General features: G+C 30.8%; 1 protein-coding gene across 1 annotated transcript; it reads left to right on the plus strand.

Annotated features, from left to right (window-relative positions):
* The first annotated feature begins 7,650 nt into the window (after window positions 1–7,650).
* LOC100572525 (probable tubulin polyglutamylase TTLL2) lies at window positions 7,651–24,317 on the plus strand. Its single transcript, XM_008188802.3, is given in 9 exon segments — window positions 7,651–8,025; window positions 12,147–12,243; window positions 16,003–16,149; window positions 17,834–17,940; window positions 20,262–20,400; window positions 21,209–21,485; window positions 21,756–21,802; window positions 21,804–21,959; window positions 23,458–24,317. Coding segments are annotated over 9 exon segments (1,767 nt in total). The 5' UTR covers window positions 7,651–8,002; the 3' UTR covers window positions 24,232–24,317.

The following is a 24,317-nucleotide window of genomic DNA, read 5'->3' on the forward strand; positions in this document are numbered from 1 at the left end:
TAACACAATTTAGCGGTATTCGTCACTGTGCTTATAGTAGTTTTGCGCGCATGCGCGTATAAACGTCAAATCGCAAACTTTGGAAGGCTGTAACTTCCAAAATAATCATTTCCGCAAATTAATTTTTACTCCATCGTTTTAAACTCGTCGAAATGCATAGGTTTCCGAAAAAAAAATCGAAAAATTCGCGTGGACGCTAAACTAGACTTATGCCCCCCAAGTAACATACTTAAAAATTATACCGATAATCAAAATGTTAATAAATACCTAATTTAAAGTTTGGCTAATTCTGCTATATAATTACTTATTTATTTTAATTATTATATATATTTTTTTACAACTATGAATAGCCTAAATTGGTTTCTTAATTTTAATTTAATAAATAATAATACAAGTTTGAAGTTAATGTAGGCATAGTTAATTAAATAGTTTTCTTATGTACAACAATTCACCAAGTACGCTCACCCCCGTTTTTTCTTTAATAATAAATTTACTTAGTTTTGGCATCTTCAATGATGTATATAGATTTTTATAACACTTAAAAAATGTGTGTCTTGTAGCGATACAAACTTCTTTTTTTTTTCAAATGAGAACCAACCTGTTTTATTGTAAAATACTATACATAGATGATAGATGGTTTTTAGATTCTAAGTGGAGTGAGGGATCTAGTGGTTTACAATGGTGTTTATTTTAATTTTTTTTTTTTTATATATACTGTATAAAAAATTTCTACCAGAAGTAGTGCTTCGATTTCAACATATCTTATCTTATCTTTTAGCAAATTGGATCAAGATGGTAGGTACTTGAAAGTTTAAAGAGGTCATCTTTCGATTTTCTCAATAGTTATTTAATGCCGCGGGAAAAACCACCAAAAAATTACGAAAAGCCGCTAAATATTTAATTTCTAACGCTTTGTTTATCAACATAGAAATGAATAAAAAAAAATAATATTGTAATATTAATTCAACTTATAGGTTAATTAGGCTAATAAACTATAATAAAATATAATATTATAATAACATTATAAAATATCTAGACTGACAAACCGTCTCTGCTCAGAATCGTTTTTCGTATACAATGATATGATATCATATTTGAATTCAAATTTAATACAATACATTATACAGTGATCCACTGACCCACTTGTAACCTACTGTTCAGCAGAGTGACATCCACTTAGCCACTTTTTTTAATTTGTATTACCTACCTATTTAAATGGAAATACAAAAGAGTAGTTTCCAAGTTATGGTTTTCGGAAATTTAAAATAGGTTTAATATATATCATCAGCTTAACAATTTATATAATATGGTCCTTATTTCGGAAAAAACAATTGGTAAAGCGTATAACCACATAACATTCCTTAAATGGTATAAAAATCTAAGTATTTAGAAATACGTCTTTAAACTTCCAAAAATCAGAATTAAAAAAAAATGTATTTTTAAAAGAAAAATGGGGGCAAACATATCTAGTGAATCAGCCCATATATTTAAGTGTGTAGGTATTTAATAATTTATTTCCATGGAGTAGGTACTAAATTGGCACTACCTATAAATCTCTGGTATAATTTTGGGTTCATACCGTTGTATTTGTTATTATAAATTATAATATGTATTACATTACGATACCACTACTATACCAGCTTTTTAAGCATTTCTGATATAATTCTAACTTAATGAACTTAAAATGATGCATATTTTAGATTCTGTGCGAAGCAATAAAAAATTAAGAATAAACGGGAATTTTTACGCAAAACCAGTTTTCAACAAATTAGATTAAGTTTTTTTGTTATCATTCAAAAATTAATATCTGTAAATACCTAGTTCAATTGTTCACCAATTTTTCATAGTACTAATAATTTTATTTAGCAAAATGTAACAATAATTGTATTACCATTTTCTAGACGGTATATAATTTTCAAATAAATTTGGATTTTATATAAATTTAGAATTTTTTTTAGTTTTTTCTCTAATATTATAAAATACAATACAATTAAGTGTAAACATATTATAATTTAGAATTATCTACCTAAATTGTAAATTGTCAATTTTTAATAATTATTGTAGGTAATCACCAAATTATATTCAAAGTTCGATTATAGATATTTTGATATTCATATAGAAAATGTAATAATAATATATCAAAGGGTACTCAATAAAATACATGCCATCCAAAACCAACAACAAATATACGTGCCTATAAAATAATCATTTTTCTGATGGCCATTGTGATGACCTATTTCTTAAAAATATAAGTTTGAGTTTATAAGAAGATTAATTATAAGTACCTTCTTATAACTATTATAAATTGTAGATACATAATATTTAACTACGTACCTAATACCATTGATTATAAATATAGTATTTATAATTAATATTAATGCTACTATATGAATTACGAAAGTACGAATACTTAATTAATACAGCAAGACTAATGGATATGTTCATAGGCGGAAATCCATTAAAATGTCAGGGGGGCCATTGTTTTTAACATCAATGTACGTGGACGGCTTCAATCTCACACAACTAAAACTGCATATTTTTGGGGGGCTAATGGGATATTTGGGGGGATAAGCCAACTTAGCCCCCTTGAGATTTGCACCTATGTATCCATAGGTTAACTGTTTAACTGTTCAGTGAATAGGTTACCTATACATCAAATTATAATATAATATAGAATATAGATGGAATAAATGCTATATTATTTTTCTCAGGTTTGGCAACTAAGAAATATAGGCATAATATTACCCAATATTTAATTAAAAATTCCATGTAAATAATAATTGAATATTGAGAAAATAACCACATGATTGTTAAAAAAAATACATTTAAGATATCTTAATAGATAAGTGATCACTGACCTATACCAATATATTACCTAGTACCTACAACTATTATACATACCTATAAATGTAAACAATACCGAAAAATTATTTTTTGATGCATTTTAATGAAATATTTCGTTTAGTTTGTATAAACCATCGCACCCGTTATGATTTGATTTAATACATGTAGGCATTATAAACGGAAACTCTTAGTCCTATTATAGTTTTATGCCTCAATATTTATGACGTGACGTGAATTTTTGTCGTGATTCGACCACATTATAATATGCTTTTGTTCGCTAAGTCACGGCAATAATAACAGTTACTTTTCGATTAACATTGTGCGTATCTATGCGTTTTTTACGAATTCCCGATAATGTAATTTTAAATCATATTATACATTTAGACATTTAGTGATGCAATGTACTGTTTAGTTTGTTACCATAATTAAACTTTAATCTAACGTTCTCACAAACATTTACAAACAATAAAATATTGACATAAATTTGTATTAAAAATTATGTAAGATCTTTTTACATGTTTTGATAACTTATTGATGTTGGTACCTATGTATAGTTTAACCTTAAAAATCTTATATATTATGTACATCTGTACAGTTATTATGATCGCAGGAGACAAGCCATGTTGTAGAACTCTGAACTTGAATTCATACCAAAAGATAACCGTTTTTTATCATATCGAAATCTTTATATTTGCTGCCATTTCTAATCCCATGGCCGTCTTGTATTTGTCGCTCCCCACGCATGGCTGTCGTGGCTCGTGACCTCGCATGGCAGGCCGTCCTTAAAATGAAATATGAATTGCCTTTTTTTTCAAAATCGAACTGACTTGTGTGTATTTGTGTTCATTAGTTAATCGTAATAGGTAGGTACACGAAAACATTACAATTTACTAAATATATTAATATTAATGTTTAATAATAATATTATGTGTTTAAAATATTACTGGATTAACAATAAGACAGTCAACAGTTACACCAGTTAAGATATCCATTTCAAAACCGCCAAGGACTCCTAACAAGTTAATAATAATCCGTAATGCGTAATATATTATGTATAATATTACGTATAATTGCAGTTACCACTATTTGGCAAATTACTTTTTTATACTATTCATGTCATAACCATCGATTTTCAAACCTCAAAGTCTTGTATTACTCGTTAGTTGTTATATATACATATATAATATATGGTAGTTTTATTAAACTCTGCTTTACAAACTTAAATATATTATTTAAAATAGCTTGGAAATTGTCAATAGATTTACACACAGTTCACCGACAATGTTCATACAACGGCTAAGACATTTTACTTGGTTCATACAAACCATGCACCTATGTCTTATGTATATATTATATAGGTAACATAATATTATTAGTTAATTTTATTATTATCTACCATAACTAGTAATAAATCAAAGCAAACGTTTCTTTACTAAAATACATCATTAATCAAAATAACCATACAATAATTTAAAGAGCCCATTAGTCCATATTATTTTAAAATAAAAGAATTTTATAATTTTTTTTATAATTTATACAATATTACCTAGGTATATATTATTATTTATAAACTGTTGCCTACTCCTGAGTATTTATAAAATATCGCGTACATGAAAAGTACGTAAAACTAAAAACACTTTTAGCTTGAATGTTAAAGTAAATAACTTGTAAAACTATAGTAACTCAACATTTGGCGAGAGTCTGTAGGTACTTCGTAAATAAATAAATAAATATTTAAATAACTATTAGTTCATTATAATATATTTATATCCTACAACTTATTAATTCGAATCTAGTAAATTTCCTCTTGTGCCAATTCCCTCTCAAAGTCTCAAACATAGACATTTTCCCATCATGCTTATATTAAAAGTATTAAACAAGCACAGAAACTTATATTATTCCTACATTTAAATGTCTATATTAAAGTATTACTTATTATACCTATATTCATATTATAACATGTAATTCCTACAGCAACGTCAATAATATAAACAAAAAATGAAAATGAAATAAACTATTTTTATACATACTTTTATTTGAAATCCTTTTTTTGTAATGAATAAGCAGTGGAACGAGTAATTTATTGTCTCCACTCGAGTGTGCGTTTTGACCCAAATCGCATGTACTATACGCGTTCTATATTTATATACGAAACAAAATTGGATTAAACGGCCTGAATGCGGTGATGGAAATGGCTAGATAGGTAATAAACAAGGAGAATAATATAATAAATTATAATATCGTAATTTATTCAATTTTTGCATTTCCAATTATACCTTAAAAATCTACAATTATATAATAAGTTGAATATAAAATCCGACTAGTGTATCGCGCACAGTGGTTCAAAAATGAAAATAGTTGGCCAACATTTTTAAAATTATCTATTATTCACATAATAATAAGATGTATTCGTATTTCTGATTAAAATAAAAAAAAAATTAAATTAAATATTTATAGAACAATTTGTATTTTGCTTTTTATGATTATAATATTTTTAATAGTCTGCAAATATTCTTTACTCTATGGCAAATATTCAAAATTCAGATACCTAGATAAAAATTAATCTTCCACATTGGCACATTGCTATCACTGCTAGGCTAACTGCTAGGTACCTACTATCGGGATCACATTCACTTTCAACCTTAAATAGTTAAATCATACACTATGGATGAAGCTACAGCGTATTTGTTAACGATATAGCGACGAGTCACCGAATTAGGTGATCGATATGTGCGCAAGCTCGATGCAACTCCTCACATAATTATCCATAGACGTACTATATATAGGTATATGTGGATAAATATGCAAGAACTTGCGTTGCGCATGCGTATATCGACTACCTACTTAATTCGGCGACTCGTCGCTGATATCGGCAATATTTTTATGTATTGATTTAATACGATGTGGCTCCATCCATAGTATATTTTCTAAGTTTTCAATCTTCACAAGTGAATATTTCTTGACTCATGGATAGGTTATATAGGTTTGGTTAGGATAGGTAAGGCTTTCAAACTGCAAGTGATCAAAACAAAGAAAGGAGCAGATGATGATATTTTTGTAATCAGTAGATAGGTATTGTGGTCTAAGTTAAGGTGTTGATATCGTGGTTTTGTATTATTTGTATATTATTAAATAACCACATACGGATTAATAACAATAGTAATTTCTTAATCGGGTCATTAAATACTACCTTTGTGGCTTTGTATCTTATCCAACATAAAAACCTCAATTTAATTTGTTGTATAAAATAAAATTATATGATGATTATTGATTATTAATAAATTATAAGAATTTTTATGAAAAAAATATGATTTGTCTACTTCAATTATTATTATTATTTTATGGGTACCTATATGGCTATATCTAATAATATTTTGCAATGAGTTTTAAATTTATACACACCTTATATGTAGTTTAGAAAATATTTCTACCATGTCTATTTGAGTATTTTCAAATTCAAAATATTTTATTTTGGCCATCTATTTTAATTTTTGAACCACTGTGTGTCGTGGATTGTTATACAAAATCCGTTGATTCGGTGAGGCAAACAGATCGAACTAGAACTGGAACTTTATTCTGTAGTAAATATAACTAACTCATTAGTTGTACATTCTAATATAAACATATAAATTATAAATGTATAAGCATATTATTAATATGATAACATGAACCGCGTGTCGTTAATGTTTTTATCATATTTAAGTCACATGGGGCCTATCATGGCGCGGCGGTAGTATAATAATAAGACCTTTGCGATGCCAAACACCATTTCCTCCATCGATTTGTGTGCCTGGCGGATGTAACGAGTTATGATGGGTTACGCGGGGCACCGAGTTCTTGAAGGGTCCAGCCGGCGAGGGGGTGCGTATTATATACGCATACACGCATTACGGCGACACGCCGCGGGACGCGCTTTCTTCCGGTTTGGTAACGGATGCTGCGCATTAGCCAACGAACTCGAAGCAGTGGTATACTGTGAAAAAAATTTGACCTGGGAAAACTATTTCATTAGCCCTACAATGTCTTTAGTCCTGTGCATATATTTAGTAATTTTTTTAGTATATAAATGCATGCTAATTTTAAAGTATCATAGCGTTGGTACATAATGATACAGCCACAAAATATTAGAAATTACTAATAATTACTATAAACGCTGAGAAATAACTCGTATATGGGTATTAATAAAAACAGAATATAATATAAAATTTAAAAAAAAAAATGTTCATAGTCTTTTAAAATAAATAGTTTTAAACTTTTTTTTTACATTTTACAATGACAATAATTATAATAATAATAATAATATTATGTCTTCGACGTATTTTTTACAGCCATGCAAGTAGGAATATGCCTCCAATTATTATTTGTACGAACACATCACTATATACCAGCCCAGAAGGAAGAGTCCCGATATCCCGCTGGCATAGTCCCCACTGACCGAAAGTCATAGTTATTGTAGCAGCTCCGTCAGGCATGCATTTTTCATCTACCACCCCACCCCCCAAACACCTGACTCAGAGACCCACAGTTTTTCAACACTCCTGCCACCGAAAACCATATATTTTATAACACTGCAGATACACGACAATACCCGAGTGCTGGGCGGTCGTCGTCGCCCCTCCGTGCCAATAATATTATTATTAGAGAAACCGAACGGCCGGAGATTTCTCAAGTCCGCGAGACCGGAACGCGCGCTTTTTCAACGGTTCCGGCAGCTCCGCCGGGCCAGCCAAGCGATAATTGCGCACGCGCGCGCTCGACGATTCGATGCGGACGAAACCGCGAACAGGGCTGTCGGCGTCGTCGTCGTTCGCTGACGCCGCCGCCACACGTGTTGCCGACGCGGCGCATCGCGCACACGCGTACACCGCGCTCGTTCGCTCGATCCGTTTCGTCGTCGCAGGCGCCGCGCCGTCCGGTCCGCCAGCCGTGTGTGTTGTTGTGCGCGTACTTTATGTTATATTGTTTTAGGGGAAACTGTTTTTATTTCTGGTTCGCTTTTACGATCTCCGCCGGTTGTCAATTCGTGGCGATTTACGTAACCATGCGGTAACGTTATTATATATTATGACGTATAAGCCATCGTGACGCACTCGTCCTCAAGTTAATCGGCCTACACAATTGATAGGTGCCAAACTTACGGAGACGAAGCATTACCCACATGGAGTTTACGTTTGACTGTAGGTGAAGAAAATTGGTTTTTCTATATCTTTTACTCTTCTCATATACCTATATACCGTACTGTTCTTACGGCAAATATCTATTTTATCGCAGCCGGCTTTCATGTAGGCACCGCGACAGTTTTAGCAATTATATTAAACTGTATATCGTAAGACTTCGAAAATAATAGGTACCTCCAATACGTTTTTTGTGGTCCACATTTTGTGTATTATCATTTATCATACTCGAGTTAACGCACAGACAACAACGTTCACACATAATAATAATGTATACCATTCTACTTATATAGGTAGGTACCTGTATTTAAATTAATCCATTTTACATTGTTCGTATTACGCTTATTGAAAATCATGTTATACAATAATTATACCTACACGTTAATAACGACTAAATTGTAATAATTGTCACTGTAAGTTGATGGGATTTTATAATTATTTTTGCACACAAACGCTGTACACTGTGTAAATGGTACAAAGTCGATAAAGTCGATACCTATATTTATTTTATTTTCACAAGTTATTAAAATATAAAACTGTACGAATGTACAATAATCGATTACAATTTAAAGGTAGAACAAAATACGATCGAATTATTGGTTACGCAATGGTGATTGGTTTAGTAAATTACAATTCACAAGAGCATTTTCAGGATGTGATTTTAATCTATATATCCGCATGCTTCACCGAGTTGTGTGTATTGATCTGTTTTCTACAAACTCGTTTTAATGTCAACGCATTAACGTTCTGCCATATATAATTATATCATAGTGCACAGTTTCCTCATACTCTGTAAAGAAGTAGGAATTAGACATAGATATTATACTATGAATTAGAACCATCCTCTCCCTTTAATAATATTAGTATTATTATATTTGAAGAACGTCTCCAATTACATTTTAAAATATCAATAATAATCTATAATAGGTTTTTACATTTCAGTTATAAGTTAATAATTTTAATAAATAAATATGATGATAAAATTTAACCACAAAATGTTTAAGTAAAATTTAAGTTTATCAAAAAAAATAACAAAACCGTATAAGTATCATATTAGTGCTCAATACATAAATGGACTACTAGTTTTTTAATTGAAACGAAAGTAAATTTATTTTTGTCAATTGTACTATGTCGTTGTTACTCACAAATAATAAAAATCTGTTACGTTATCTTTAAATCATTTTTGCTACATAGTCACTTTTAAGTTTGCTATTTCAATAATTTTTCAGTTTTTTTTTTACCTGACCTAGCTATGAATAAAGTTTTTTCAATTTAATGATTTAACATGAAAATTAAATAGATCGCATTTACGATGTGAAATCATTATATTATTTTTATCTAAATTATTATAATTTCTTCGTTTAAACAAACACGTAGCTATAATTTCTATTAGTAAAAAGATAATAAGTAATATTTATATATGTTGTACAATTTACATAGCTTTGAGTGATTGTTCTTGAAATGTTGCCTTACGTATATTATTTAACCATCGAGTACATTAAATGTTTAACCAACATATAAAATATAATTTTTTTGTATTATTATGGTCTATTATGAATAAAAATCGATTTCATCAATTTAAAACATGTCTATTAAAGGTAATTACTATTACTTAAGTTTTCAATTTCAACTGGAATTCTATAAGAAATGTTTTATAAGTACAAACTGTTGGTATAGGTACTTAAAGGTACATGTAACCTGGCCTAGTCCTTCTAAAAAAATATAAATTTCAGTTTTTGTATCCATTTGGTAATTCAAATATACCTGTTATTTATAATACATTGATTCAATATAAGTAGGTAAATGTTATTTTTTAAACTTATTCTTAACCAAATGATACTGACTACTGACATTCTGTTTCGACTTTGAACCATTCATATTGTTGACTTTAAATTGAATCACTACGATAAATTGAAAAATACACATATCAAATAGTAAGTAGGTACCTGTACTGTTAACAAACGAGCATGATTAATGGAGAGTCGGAGATATATATATATATATATAGTTATATAAATGAATAAAACATCAGTAGGTATACTATTTATTACAATATATATACAAAAGATGCTAAAGTTACTCTACCCACGCCAAAATCATATCTTGATAGATCTGCGGTACACACTTAAATAAATTTCCTAAGTCTGAGGTTTGTCATAAAATATAGTACTCCATCCAAGGTTAAACTAAATATCATTAAAAACTAATCTAGGTTCTTCAAAAATAATTAATTCCGTAGATTTAAATCTGGTATTTAAAAATCATTAATTTATTATTGTCTTAGAAAAACCAACAATATTTAATTTGAATATCTATAACAACAACTAATAAAAAAAAAATAACTTATATAATCATCAAATTTTGACAGTCGATTTATATAAACCACTCAACTGGAATTCTATAGAGTTTGAACAGTTTACTCACTAAGTAAAACGCCAATCATTATTGCCATCCCACATTTCCGAAAACAATAATTTCATATTTAACTCGTTCCATCATAGACATAATTATTGCTATGTTACCTGGGCACATAATTTCCTTCCCTGAACTTAGAAGGCCGACGGCACACCCATCGACAACGCTTCAATGATTCAGTACATTGTAGTATTGTATAATATATATTTTATACTTACGAGTTATGACTGTATATATAGCTATATATACAAGGGTAGTACTTATTTGTAGAGGTTGATTATTTTCTTAACTTTACCCCATAATTTCATACTGTTCCAAAAAATATATTGTTTGAAATTTGTCTCGATCGTTTCGTACACTTCGGCATAAGATATTGCAAGTGTACCTATCTATTATTATTATTGCATTTGAAAATCAATTTTAAGCAGATTTTTCAGTTTCACTTCTCTCAAAATCTCTATTAATGTATAATGATAACCATGAATCTTTGTATAATTTACTCCTGAAATTAAATACCTAAAAATGTACTTAAAAAAAATGCATGTTACTACTTCAAATATGTACAGACTATACATTTGATCTTTGACTTTAAATAATAATAACAGTATTACTAATTAAATCATTTGTATAATAAGTTTATACTCTTTTCGTATAGTTTTAAACAGTAGATTCAAAAAAATATATGACATAAGTATGCCAAAGTTGATTTCAATGGTTTTGATTAACATCATGAGTGGACTGGAAAAAGTTTTTGCTTTTGAATTGTACCTCCTTAATTTCGAATCGTTACGTAAACGTCACGGGGACACAGTAGATTAAAATTTGTTAAAAAAAAAAAGAAAAAAATGTTTTTAAAAAACGGGAGTTATATATTATTTACATGGCTACACTTTATTAATTATTATATACAACAGATAGTATAGTTCAACTTTGGCCACGGTGTAAAAATCTAAAAAAAGGACCCCATGCGGCCATGCTCATTAACTTTAAATATATTATTTATATTATTTTATAGGTACTTAGTACCTACATCAGTTTAGATTATTTAAATCGGTAAAACTTTAACACTTCGAGATTTTTAATCAATACCTACCTACAATTATAATACTACCCGCCTATAATGACAAAAAAAAAATATTGATATTTTTTTCAACTTTCAACATATTAATATTTCTGCTATTGACCAAAAAAATTATCCAGTATTCTGGAAGCACTCCCTAGACGTTGGTTAGCCCTAAATCCTAATGCAGTATTGCAGTCGCATTACCTTCATTGGCCTATTTACGCCACATACCGACTGCTGATAACAATATAGTATACCATAACTTTGCCAAAATACTATCTCCACAGAATGTATACATTTTTTTTTACTTTTTACAACTATTATTTTTCCACCAAAGATTTTCTTCGTCACGCATCACCGTGTATCTGTCGGAGTGTCAGCCAGCCGGTCATTTCACCGTTGACCGAACTCCGAAACTGTTATTCGCGTATCGGTTTCGTTATTATAAATTATAATATGATTTCCCTACAAATTACAACAAATAACAATATAAATTATTAGAATATATTTATGTACTGCAAACTAATAAAATATAATATTATATTTATGCAGTATACACTGCTGAAATATTTTCATTTAATATAATATTATATATGTATGAGTACCGATATGTGTTGTGTTTTATTATTATTAGAATTGCATAATTCCAGAAGATCCGACAGTAATATGTCATCCACCGCACCTGAAGACCGACCGTTCATATTCCGCGTCAACGATAACGGCACTGGCCCAGTTCTGCTCATACAGGTAATTGGTAAAGTTCGGTAGCGTGTATAACATACAATTTGGGAACCCCTACGTATAATAGTGGTTTAAAAATATTTTCCAGTCGGCTGGTCGTTTTATAGGAAATCCATAGGGCGTTGGCGTTTGAAAGTGTTTATTTTCTCCACACTTCACTAGCCTCGGTGTTGCCTAAAAAAAAAAACAATAAAAGAACTATATGTATAAGTACTCAAAATCTATGGTATAAATTCTATCACCCGATAATGCATCTATTATACGCTGGCCTTTGTTTTTTTCACAAATGTTATATCCTCTCATTCAATCTAATATTTTTCTTGTAAAAATTCAAACGATATAATATTTCCTTGTTGCTGTCTTGCCCTTTAATAAATGTCACGAACCTAACTCCATCATAACAGCAATTATTATATTTGCGAGTTACAACCGCTTCAGTAGAAAAATAATTAATATAACATCAAACAACGAAACTTGCAGGATTGTTATTTACGTACGGCATGCACGTCGTTCCCTACATTTGGTTAATATGTCCCTATAGCATTTCTGTGGAATTAGCCTTGACGGCATAATTTGTCGTTTAAGAATTTTATTAAAGGCTTATTCGTTACAAAACATTTGGTTTCGTATTTTCGTACAAAATTACAGTAGGAAATAATATGAGAAAAAAGTATATCCAATAAAATCTAACTGCTAAATCAACTTCAATAAATGGAAACGTCTTATCCTTGGTATAAAATGCGATTGCCGCTTTGAATAATAAATCGTCGTTTGGACTAAGACAACGTCTTATTATACATTTATACTATGCACACACACACACACACACACACACACAAGCAGAGAATAAAAAAAAACTAAGCGTATAACATGTTTTGAAAACACTAAATTAAAATCGACCACGTGCACGGTTATATACTATAAATAGAAAAATTTTAATCATCCGGCAAAAAAAATAAAAATATACAAGTCATAATACTCATATAATTTTATTTGTTGTAGTCATTGCGTCTTGTATTTTTCACTTCTAGATCATTAAAATATTTTCATCGCATATTTAGTATTCTTATTTTTTCTTTCAGTACACATAAATCGAATGTATTCATTTTAAAGTTGGAAAATTAAAACGTTTAATTTTTTCACAGTAACAAAAGGTTATGAAAGCCATATGTATGAAATAAATTATACACGTATACAACTATACTATATATTATGTACCTATACCTACTGTATTATAATATTATAATGTGTATCATTTAAGCAAAACTAACAATTTTAAGTATTGTACTGATGTATGTAGATAAATGAGAATTTACAACAGTACAATTTATTATACGTCAATACTAATATTTAATAATTAATAAATTATATTACATTATAATAAATAAAAAATATTGACCAGCTAATATAGTTAAATAATTTTGTAAATATTAACTAGGTACCTAGGTAGTATAATAAAAACTCTACTTTGTACAATAAGGATATAATAATTCATCATTAAATATCAGTTTTATAAAAAGTAATTTCGTATTTATTATGTAGGTAATATTATAATGATTTTTGAACATAATATCTTAAACCTATGATTTATGATAAAATATTGGTACATAAGTGATATGTGTCTATAATTACAAATAATCTGATGGAAACTGACATACATACTATAATAATGGAAAATGTTTAATTAAAATGTACTATATAATTTCTGTACCTATATATAATATTATGTATTAGATAGTTCATTTAATTATTTATAATGTACATAATTTTACAAACAAAAGTGAATTACTTATACGCATGAATATCAAAATACATCGTTTATTGTGCACCCATCATAGTACCTATATTTAAGTTGTAAGTTGTAAGTTGTATTTTCTTGTATGGTATGGGAATCAGTTTTAAAATCAAACCGTCTCTCACAACATAATTTACCTTATTTTTTAAATAGTACCTATATTCTTCAATTGTTATTATACAGGTTATTACTTATTTCTAAAACGAATTCCCCAAATACATATTGACTAAATCATGGTATAAAGCGTGTACAATGTAAATAAGTCTATAATTATTAGCTATTGTATTAATAATATACATTATAGATGCATAATTGTAACAACCTTATAACTGTTCATATTAAAGTTATTGATTAAGCATACAATTCGAATTTATTGATTATTGATAGATATATTTTTTTAAATTAAAACAAGTACAAGAAGTAATCTCCATTCTAATTGATTGGGCATTTTTAAAAGTATAAAAATACCCTTATGGCAGTTTAACAGTATTACCGTTGATTATAAACACTATACCTATTCTTATATAGAAGGTACCTATTTAAAATATTTGGTATTATCAATATTATAAATTTGAACATTGAATGCAATATAAAATAGGATCTAAATAATACAATTTTAAATTATGTTCTCTTTTATTTTAGTGTGTTTATTGTATGCATCGACCATTGTTTTAAAACATATTACCTATCTACTACCTAGTTAACTTGATAATATTTGTTTAACAATTATAATTAATGGTTTTTACGTTTAACGAAGGCTGACGGTGCTTTATTTTTTTGCTTTTAAATCCAATAGGCAATACGTCACATCATTATAAAACACATGTACATAAAATTTAAATACAAAATAATATACATAGGTACGCATTATACACATATATAATTTATAAACAACACCAAAGCCACCATATATAACTACAGTCAGATACCCGATAACACGTTGTTTTCTCAAGACGCGTATAAACGCGTTCGTATTTGAACTAACAATATAAAGACTGAGGAGACGCAGTATTGCAGTAATTTTTTTATTATAAAGCATAAACGCACATTGACATTTCACATAATAATTTATGAATGGGTAAATAAAGGGTGCGGTCTAATATTTGTTCACTGCACGATAAGTCAGTTTTTGAAAACGTGCATATTACCTATATACCTACAACCTACTATATTAAACTTGTATAATAAAGTATAAATTCTGTATGTAGTAGATATGTTGGTACTATACTACTATACCTATTACCTTGAATTTTGAATAGGTACAAAATAATATCGAGCTCGATATTATTAAGGTGTATGTGTGTTTTTCGGGTCTGTTTCGTATGTAAACTTTACTCTCGAACAGTATGTTTAAACAATAATAATAATGATATACCAAGAAAAAACTAAAAAATTTTAAAAGTACCAAAATTGACTTGCATTTTTTTTTTTGTATATGATTATTCAATTCTGACGACAGTGTATGAATTGTCGTCCCCTCCCCCATTCGTGTTTCTACGACCAGAAAAAAACACCCATCATCGACGTCATTGTTATGATTATTATTGATATTATTTATATGGGTATTTCTAGCTACACCTATTATAATATTATTATTATAAGCTTATAACGATGGTGAGGTATAATGCAGTACAGTCTAAACATCTCAATTAGTTAAAAAATATATTATTATTATATAAAATTTAACAGGAGGGTGTGTGCGTGTGTGTGTATCGCAATGTTTATTTTCTTTCAGTCGGAAGTCAATTTGGTCTCGAGCGTGGGGCGGTGGAGGTAGTAGTGGTGGTGGTAGTGGTTACTGGTTACATACCGCAGCGTAGGGAATGTGAGAACATTGCACAGGACGTGTGCGAACACATACCCAATAAATAATCGGATTATATACGATTATCCTGTGTAATATTTTTTACAATTTTTTATCCCATTGTGTAATAATTATTATCATTTTTTTTCTGCTTTGTCACTCACAGGTGTGTCAAGAACGTGGCTGGAAAGAATACGATGGTACTAAGAGCGGAGACTCCGCGTGGTCGGTGCCGGCGGACGAGTATTGGAACCTGTGGTGGAAATCGACTGGATTCTCACTGTCACACTATAAACAGCAGAAAATATGGCAGGTATGTTCGGTATATATGGTATTGGTATACAAAGTGTGCGTGTGTTTTTGTAAATTATTTCTTGTATGATGTGTGTGAATGTTATTCGCCGCCACACACTGTCAAAAGATCGTGTAAGTTGACCTGATTCCGAGGTAATATACTCGTATATTATATTTGTTTTTAAACATCGATTTAACGCAGCTGTCTTTGACGTCTCTGCGCCAAAAACTAAACGATGCGGATTCTGTTCATACACAAAATACATATACAATATACATACATAATAATATATATACCTATTACATATATTTTGAGCAAAGTAAAAAATATTAATATAGGACATAATATTATATATTATATATATATATTTACAACTTGACAGTATACGTATACCTCCTAATGAAGTTATGCAAGTATATACTATAATATTTAATTTTGTTATTAAAACGAACACGTTGACCCGCCATTATGAGCATATAATGAATATATAATATTATTGTACACTGCCGCCTCGTCAATCTGCACAAAAAAATGTTATTATTCTTACTGGTCAAAATTGCCAGACGCAGAATTTTCAGGTTTTCTACGTTGCTTGTAATAGGTGGGTATACATAATATTATATAACAGTCCAATTTACATTAATCTTCCTAAACGACAGTTGATATAATTGACAATATCGTTAAACGTCGTGATCGTAGTATTTTTTTTCTCCAAAATTCTCCACTGTAAACGGTACTTGGCGATTGTGCCTGTACAGTGTACATAGTGTATATAATTAATTATGTAATAACGTCGTTCGTACAAAAAAAATCTTTTTTGTGCTTCGCGGTCGCACATTATATTTTTATTTTATATTATGACGGTGTGATACATTAATACATCGCTAGTGTAACGACTATTTAAAAAAAAAATGTTCATCACATTTACTCACGTGTTTGACGAAAAAAATACCTGCATAAAATTATTATTATTATTGCCGGGTGAATTTTTTTTTAAATACCTACCTAAAAGAAATTGTATTTAACTTGTTATAGTTTTGAGTTCATTCTCAAAATTCGCACTTATTTGAAACTAATGCATATCTCACTTTTCTCTATATCTATTTCGATTGTATGAAAAGAAAGTATGATAAATAAAAATAATATTAACGAGTTTTTTTAGTACTTTTAAAAATAAAATTTTAGTGCACCTAACTGTTGTATAGGTAGGTACCTAATTCTAGTATAATATGCATGTTTAGGTATTGTAATTAATATAACTTTTTTTTTTTGTTAAAAAATGATACGGTTAATAACTGAATTAATTAAAAATTTTTATTAGTAATATTATATTATATTCAATTGGTACACATTTAAATACCATGTAGGTATATTTTTTGTCTTATTGGATTTAAATACTGTGTTTAAATATATTTTTAAATGTTTGTGTGTACGAAAATCTAAAAATGCTTATTTATTATAAAACATATTTCCAACACTTGAGCCTTCAATTTTATAATAATCGATTTATATTTACGTATGTAAATATATGTGCATTTATAATATTGTTTCCACTTGGGGACTGGGGTATACAATTAAATATAACGGTAATAATGTATTCGGCATGAATACAATTATTATTTTTAACTAAACGCAATACTTGAATGTCAATGTACGTATATTCGTAGTGATAATGTGTGTTATTGCTTTTACTGTCTATTAGTTCAACAATCACATACCCAGTGGATCAGCATTATGTCGGAAGGACAACTTGTGGCGGTATTTGAAATGCATGAAGAATATATTCGGCACTTCACTGTTCGGATTCAGGTAATGGGCATTCAAATAGTTTGATTTATATGAAAATATTGAAATGCTTTTTATGAGGTAAAAATACATAATAACAGGAGCAATAATAAAAAAAAATAATCTAAGAGCAAATAATATACAATATAATAGGTAGGTAAGTATTGATACAATTACTGTATGCACGCAAGTGTTCATATTGCATATGAGATACGCCTCGTGTATTAAAAACGAAATTCAAAATAATAATGTTACATTGGGTTTTCATATGGGGTGGTACGATATAAAAACACGAAAATGAACACTGTGTCGTTTAATACATAACAGTTTATTGTATATACCTACTTACCCCTATATTACTATGTAAAAACTAAAAAGTCCATAGTTCCTATTAGAGGGTTATTCTGGTTATAAATCTGGCTGCAAGTAGATTGCAACAAACTTATTTGTTAAAACCCACTTTCATTTATTTTTTTATTTTTTTAAAGAGACTAGTGAATGATTTTTTAATTAATTTATTTATGTAATTAACCTGATTAAACCATGCGTGAAATTGTGAATTTTCAACGGTAGTTTTCAGCGGTACTTCATCTTAGTACAATATTTTTTTATTCATAATTTAATCATAGCCATATGAATGATAAATTAACATATTATCTAATAACATAATATACCATGATATTAAATTAAGTTATTTCATTATAATATAAGTATATAATACAGTAAATAATTTTACTATCTATATTTTAATATTTTACTTGGTGATTATTAATTTAGTTATTATTTAAAAATGATATAATATGAAACATTAATCTGTAATTTTTTTCTGTGCCTACCTATTAATTACGCTGAAGCTTGAGAGAGTATAAAAATTAGAGGTGGCTATAAAAAATAAATCAATATAATATAACAGCTATAGTAAGTATACCTATTATGCTTTTTAGAAGTTAAAAATAATTAGCCACGTGCCCGTATAAATAAATTACAATAATTTTATGTAAAATATTAACATATCTGCATTCTACATACTATATGGCGTATGCAACATACCACACCATAGTTGTAAGCGTGAGTATAAATATGTAAGTACCTTTGTAATATGTCGTGACTAAAAGCTACTGACATGGAAAGTTTTCATAAACAAATAAAATGGGTCATGATATCATAATACTAATGTCTAATTATACAGTAGGACCAGTATAGGTACATTACAGAGTGTTGAGAAGTGAATGTTTTCTAAATGCACCTTATATGTGTTTAAGTTTAAGTATGTTTTAAAATGTAATTAGTCATCACTCATCAAATCGGAGAATTTTCCATTGAGGGTCAAGTGTTGATTACATAAATACGACGATCTGAATATAAATTAACAGTTTTGTTTTAAAAGCAATATCTACTGTTAAACCTCTGTCTACGGACACCCCTTAGTAGACAGTTCACTCTCAATATCGGACAGTTCTAAAATCCCCGGAACAAATAAACGTGAGAAATACCCCTAAGCGCAGTAAACAGGCACATTTTAATTCCCCTATATAATGTCCGCAATTGTGAGGTTCCTCTGTATTATGTAGAAGACTTGTAGAAGTCCACACCCAATTATGAAGTAAAGTTATATTAGAAATTGTATAATTATAATCGATTATAGGTATTTCAAACTGAGAGGCCCAATGGAAAAAAAACACCATTACAATACAATAATTATATATGAACTATATGTATGAGTAGCAAATTCCCTTGTATAGCAATAATGTTTTGTATTTGGTATCCATTGGTTATTCACTGGTATAACATAATCATATGTAATTATATGTGTATGTCAAGTGGCGAGGGTGGTTTCTTCAATTGGGAAAAATTACCCAGATAGGGGTAGGCATTATCATCCCGACGCGTCACACACGCGATCCATATTCAGGTGTTTGTTTATACATTTCTTCATAAACGGCACATATAATATTATGAAAGGTACATAATACAAGTTATATTTTAGGCCCCTGTACATAGTGCAATAGAACAATTTTATTTTGCCGTGACGTGTTAAACGGTCATAAAACTTGTGACTGGTTATTTCCATTGCAAAGGGCAGAAAAAAAACGCCGGTCTCCCTGATAACATATTTTTATCTAAATTGTTCCATCGGGTAGGGGAACTAAAAGCTATTTATGGACTATAGTGTAATGCGTATTTCTCCTAAATTATGTCGCGACATCACGGAAACCGTCCTATAGTAGAGTTGATTTTCATATATAATAAGTTTTTTTTTATGTCGAGTTAATATTATATACTTTAACTTAAATACTTTTTTATTTTTTTATGGTTTTGTCCCCTTCCTTGACATGAACTATCAGCCCAGACTCTTACAACCTACCGCTAGAGTATACAAAGTTAGCTGCCGAATGTAGTCATGACACTGACGTCGGCGAGAAGTCGATTTGGATATGCAAACCGGTTGGTCAAAGTCAAGGAAAAGGCATATCTTTGATTTCGGTATGTATTATAATATACTGTGTATAATATAAAATATCTATTATAAATGACTACCTTCGTCGTACTCACTACGCGGCTATTATGCATTTGAGGAAAATGTATTTAGGTTTTACCTAAAACCCGACTCCACCTGGGTGGTGAATTGGTTCTTATATAAAAAAAAGCTAAAACTTTAAAGATGGCGCCACAGTTGACATCCTATTTTATAATTCACTTTTTCTGGGGTGGAGTTTGTCGACCTTATATTATAGCCTTTTTTGAAAAACTATCTACAATATTATTCCAATAACTGCATGTAAATCGAGTCTGTATAGTTTTGGAGATTATTTTATACAAACATAGCCACATAGGGGATATAATTTTATAATAAAGACGATCCTATATAGTCTATATACTGAAAAAAATACTCGATCCGTATACATGCAATATAATAATATTAAAATTAAACATCAAGACCAAAATAATATCGTGGTTAACCCAACAAATAGGTAAGTACCATGCAGTTCAGTGGTGCCGAAGTCCATGGTGATGTCGGGCCGTGGCCCGACCGCTTTTTTAAAAAATGTGGCCGGCCGGCCATATTTTATTTACTTCATAACTTTAATATGAGCATGAGTATATTTAAACCGTGATTATGAATAAATGTATATTAGGGTACCTCTATATTAAATAATTAAGATATTGAGGTCGGGAAGTTTTAAAATTGCCCGACCAAATTTTAAAAACTTCAGCGCCACTGCCACAATTTAGCGTCGTTTCGTTGCTCTTATAAGTTATAACAGCTTATATTATATCATTATGTTCAAAGCAAATCGGCGATCTCGTTTATGACACCAACATCGTGGTCCAGAGGTACGTGAAGAATCCTATGCTCATCGGTGGATACAAATACGATCTGCGGTTGTACGTGCTAGTGCCGTCTTTCCATCCACTCACAATATACATATACAGGGAAGGACTGACCAGGTTCAGTACCGACAAGTATTCGCTGAATAACCTGGACAACCACTTTGCGCATCTGACCAACAGTTCGATCAACAAGTTGGGCCCGAACTATTCGGAAACCAAAGAAAAAATCGGACTTGGTACCTAATTATTATACTACAACGGCATTGGGGTTAATATTATTTTGTTTTAGCGCGAGAGTTGACTAGTTGAGACATGTATTTTTTCGGGACAACTGGTTATCATTTTAACTTTGTATGCTACATAGGTACCTGAACTATTGCAATAATTCTAACCCTATGTCCCTATATTTAAGCATGACATACAATTTTAGTTTTAAAAATTTTTTTTTAGTTCATGTCAATCATCATTATAATATTATAACTCACGTTTTTTCGCCTGCACTACAGGATGCAAGTGGACGCTCCAACAGCTCCGACAGCATATACGCCAAGCCCGGAGTCAACGATTGGCTATTGTGGCAAAAGATATCAGTTCTCGTCAGCCTTACGTTGGCCAGCCAGTGCACAGGCATACCGAGCACGTCAAATTGTTTCGAGTTGTACGGTTTTGACATACTGGTCGATTCTGATCTAAAACCCTGGCTTCTAGAGGTATGTCAACAATGTCGTAATAATTAACCTAATATCGCGAATGGATTCTCGAACTTTTCCAAGGTTCGATGATCGAACACATCGAATTTTAAGAAACTCAAACAGTTTAAAATTCAAAAAAATAATAAGTTTGATTTTTAATTTGATAATCTCGAACAATATTCGAGCATAATAAATATAAAATGTTTGAGAATGACAGCAGATTAATTTAAAGTTATTTTTGTTATGCGTAAACTCTATTTTACTACCATTCTTTCAAAATGGATATGGTTTATATAATATTATTCGAACTTTAAACTTTTTAAATATTTAAAAAGTTTGAATTTGAGCAAATATTAAGCTTCAGTTCGCGAAAAAACTTTATTTCGTCCTATCCCTAATAAATATTATTTCATCGAAGATCGCGCTACCTATATAAAAAAAGCCGATAATATACACATTATATATTATATATATATACTATATATGCATATAATTCTGTAAGACTAAAACATATTATTTTTTAAATATTGATAGTTATTACTTATTAGTATACAACATATAGATATTTTGAATTTGATCTATTATTAGGTATATAACGTCAAAAAAAAATGTATCCTAATAACATTAAGTTTAGATGACCATATCGGGGAAACTTTAAATTGATAAAAAAAATAAACCTAGACATGTTATAAAACATGAAAATTAAATATCCCTAGAATTTTTATATTTGATATTGCGTTCATTTAATTATTTGCATTACACAATTAAGTATTATCACTTGTTTAGTGGCACATGTATTTCTATCTAGTTCTGATATACTTCGTTTGGAACTAAAATAATTTCAGCTCTAATAATTGTTGCTCGGTAAAATTAATTCGATAAGAAAAAAAAACTTCAAACATACACCCTGGACTGTATAACGAACACTATTACTGCCATAATTACATTTACTTTGTATTTTATTATTCGTAATTATCCCGTTTATCTTTTTTATGGTGGCTATTCCGCCCAACTTCATTGACGCTAAACACGAGGAAATTAAGCACGCGTAACATTGGCTCCGACGCTTTTCGTTTAAATAATTATAGGTATATGTGTTTCCTTTAAAAACTGCAGTTCATTTGCTCTAATTAGACTATTATTAGACTAAAACTTTTGAATCTCTAAACGACAATTATTATGCACTGCGGTCAGCAGTTATAGAGATCCCAAATTCCGAAGGTTGTGAAAAAAATAATAATTAACCTATATAACCAACACACTGGCATCAGTGGAATCGTATACCGATTGGCGGACGATGATTGTTAATTGCTGCAAATTGCAGGTACCTATCTAACAGGTATTTGATGGGTTCAAAAAACAAAACGCTATTATCGGCATATCTTATAAATTACATAGTTTCAAATTGTATATTATCGGCTAAGAGGTGTAGCTTAAGACGTATTACAAAACATATTATCATAAAATATTGCGTGTTGCGGCAGTCACTGACTGAGAAATAAAACGCTTATTGCAGGTGAACCTCAGTCCGGCGCTGGGCAACGATTGCGACGTGGACAATCGGGTGAAAAGGCCGCTGTTGCACGATATGTTCGACTTGCTTGGGCTGCCCATGTGCAACACCGGTTTGTCGCTGTTCCGGATGGCTTGCCGGTCGGCGTCGGGTCCACGGTTCGGCGACGGACGGCCGACCGCGTTGGCCGCCGCGGCCACGGAAAAGTGGAAGTCGAAACGCAAGACGAACAACAACAACGTTGCCAACAACAACAACAACAACAACAACAATGTCAACAACATCAACGTTTCGAAGAAGGACGGTACGGCGCCAGTGACGTCGACGGCGCAGTCACAGTCGTCCGCGCGGCAATCGACGCTGTACGGTCCGGGCAAGCAGCGCGGCGCGACCACGGCGCAAGCGGCCGCCGCCGACCTGTGTAACTCGCCGTTTTCGTCACCGGTGTGGGGCAACGGTCGGGACTGGAGCAGGCCCGTCGATTCGGAGGGCGACTGGGTCCGGGTGTTCCCGTTCGTGCCGTCGCCTCGGCAATTGCCCCGGACTGGCGTCCGGCCATCGCAGCAGCAGCAGTTCACCCGCAGGCCTGCGTCGTCGTCGCCGTCCGAGACGGGCACGGCCCGTGTCACCATTAAGACCATTCAAGAATACCTGAAGCGTTGCAAGAAGGTGGCCAGGTCATGCGAAGGCCTGTCCGTCGTGCCGGACGACGAGCTCAACGACAAGCTCAGAGACCTATTCCCGGCCGCGACGATGACGTGGCTGCCACCCCACTGAAAGACTTTATTTTGAATTTTGATTGTAATTCGTTCGCCACCTTACCTACTTAAAACGTATATTTTATATGGATTATGTTATATCGA

This window comes from Acyrthosiphon pisum, chromosome A1 (assembly GCF_005508785.2).
Source record: "Acyrthosiphon pisum isolate AL4f chromosome A1, pea_aphid_22Mar2018_4r6ur, whole genome shotgun sequence".
Classification (NCBI taxonomy): domain Eukaryota; kingdom Metazoa; phylum Arthropoda; class Insecta; order Hemiptera; family Aphididae; genus Acyrthosiphon; species Acyrthosiphon pisum.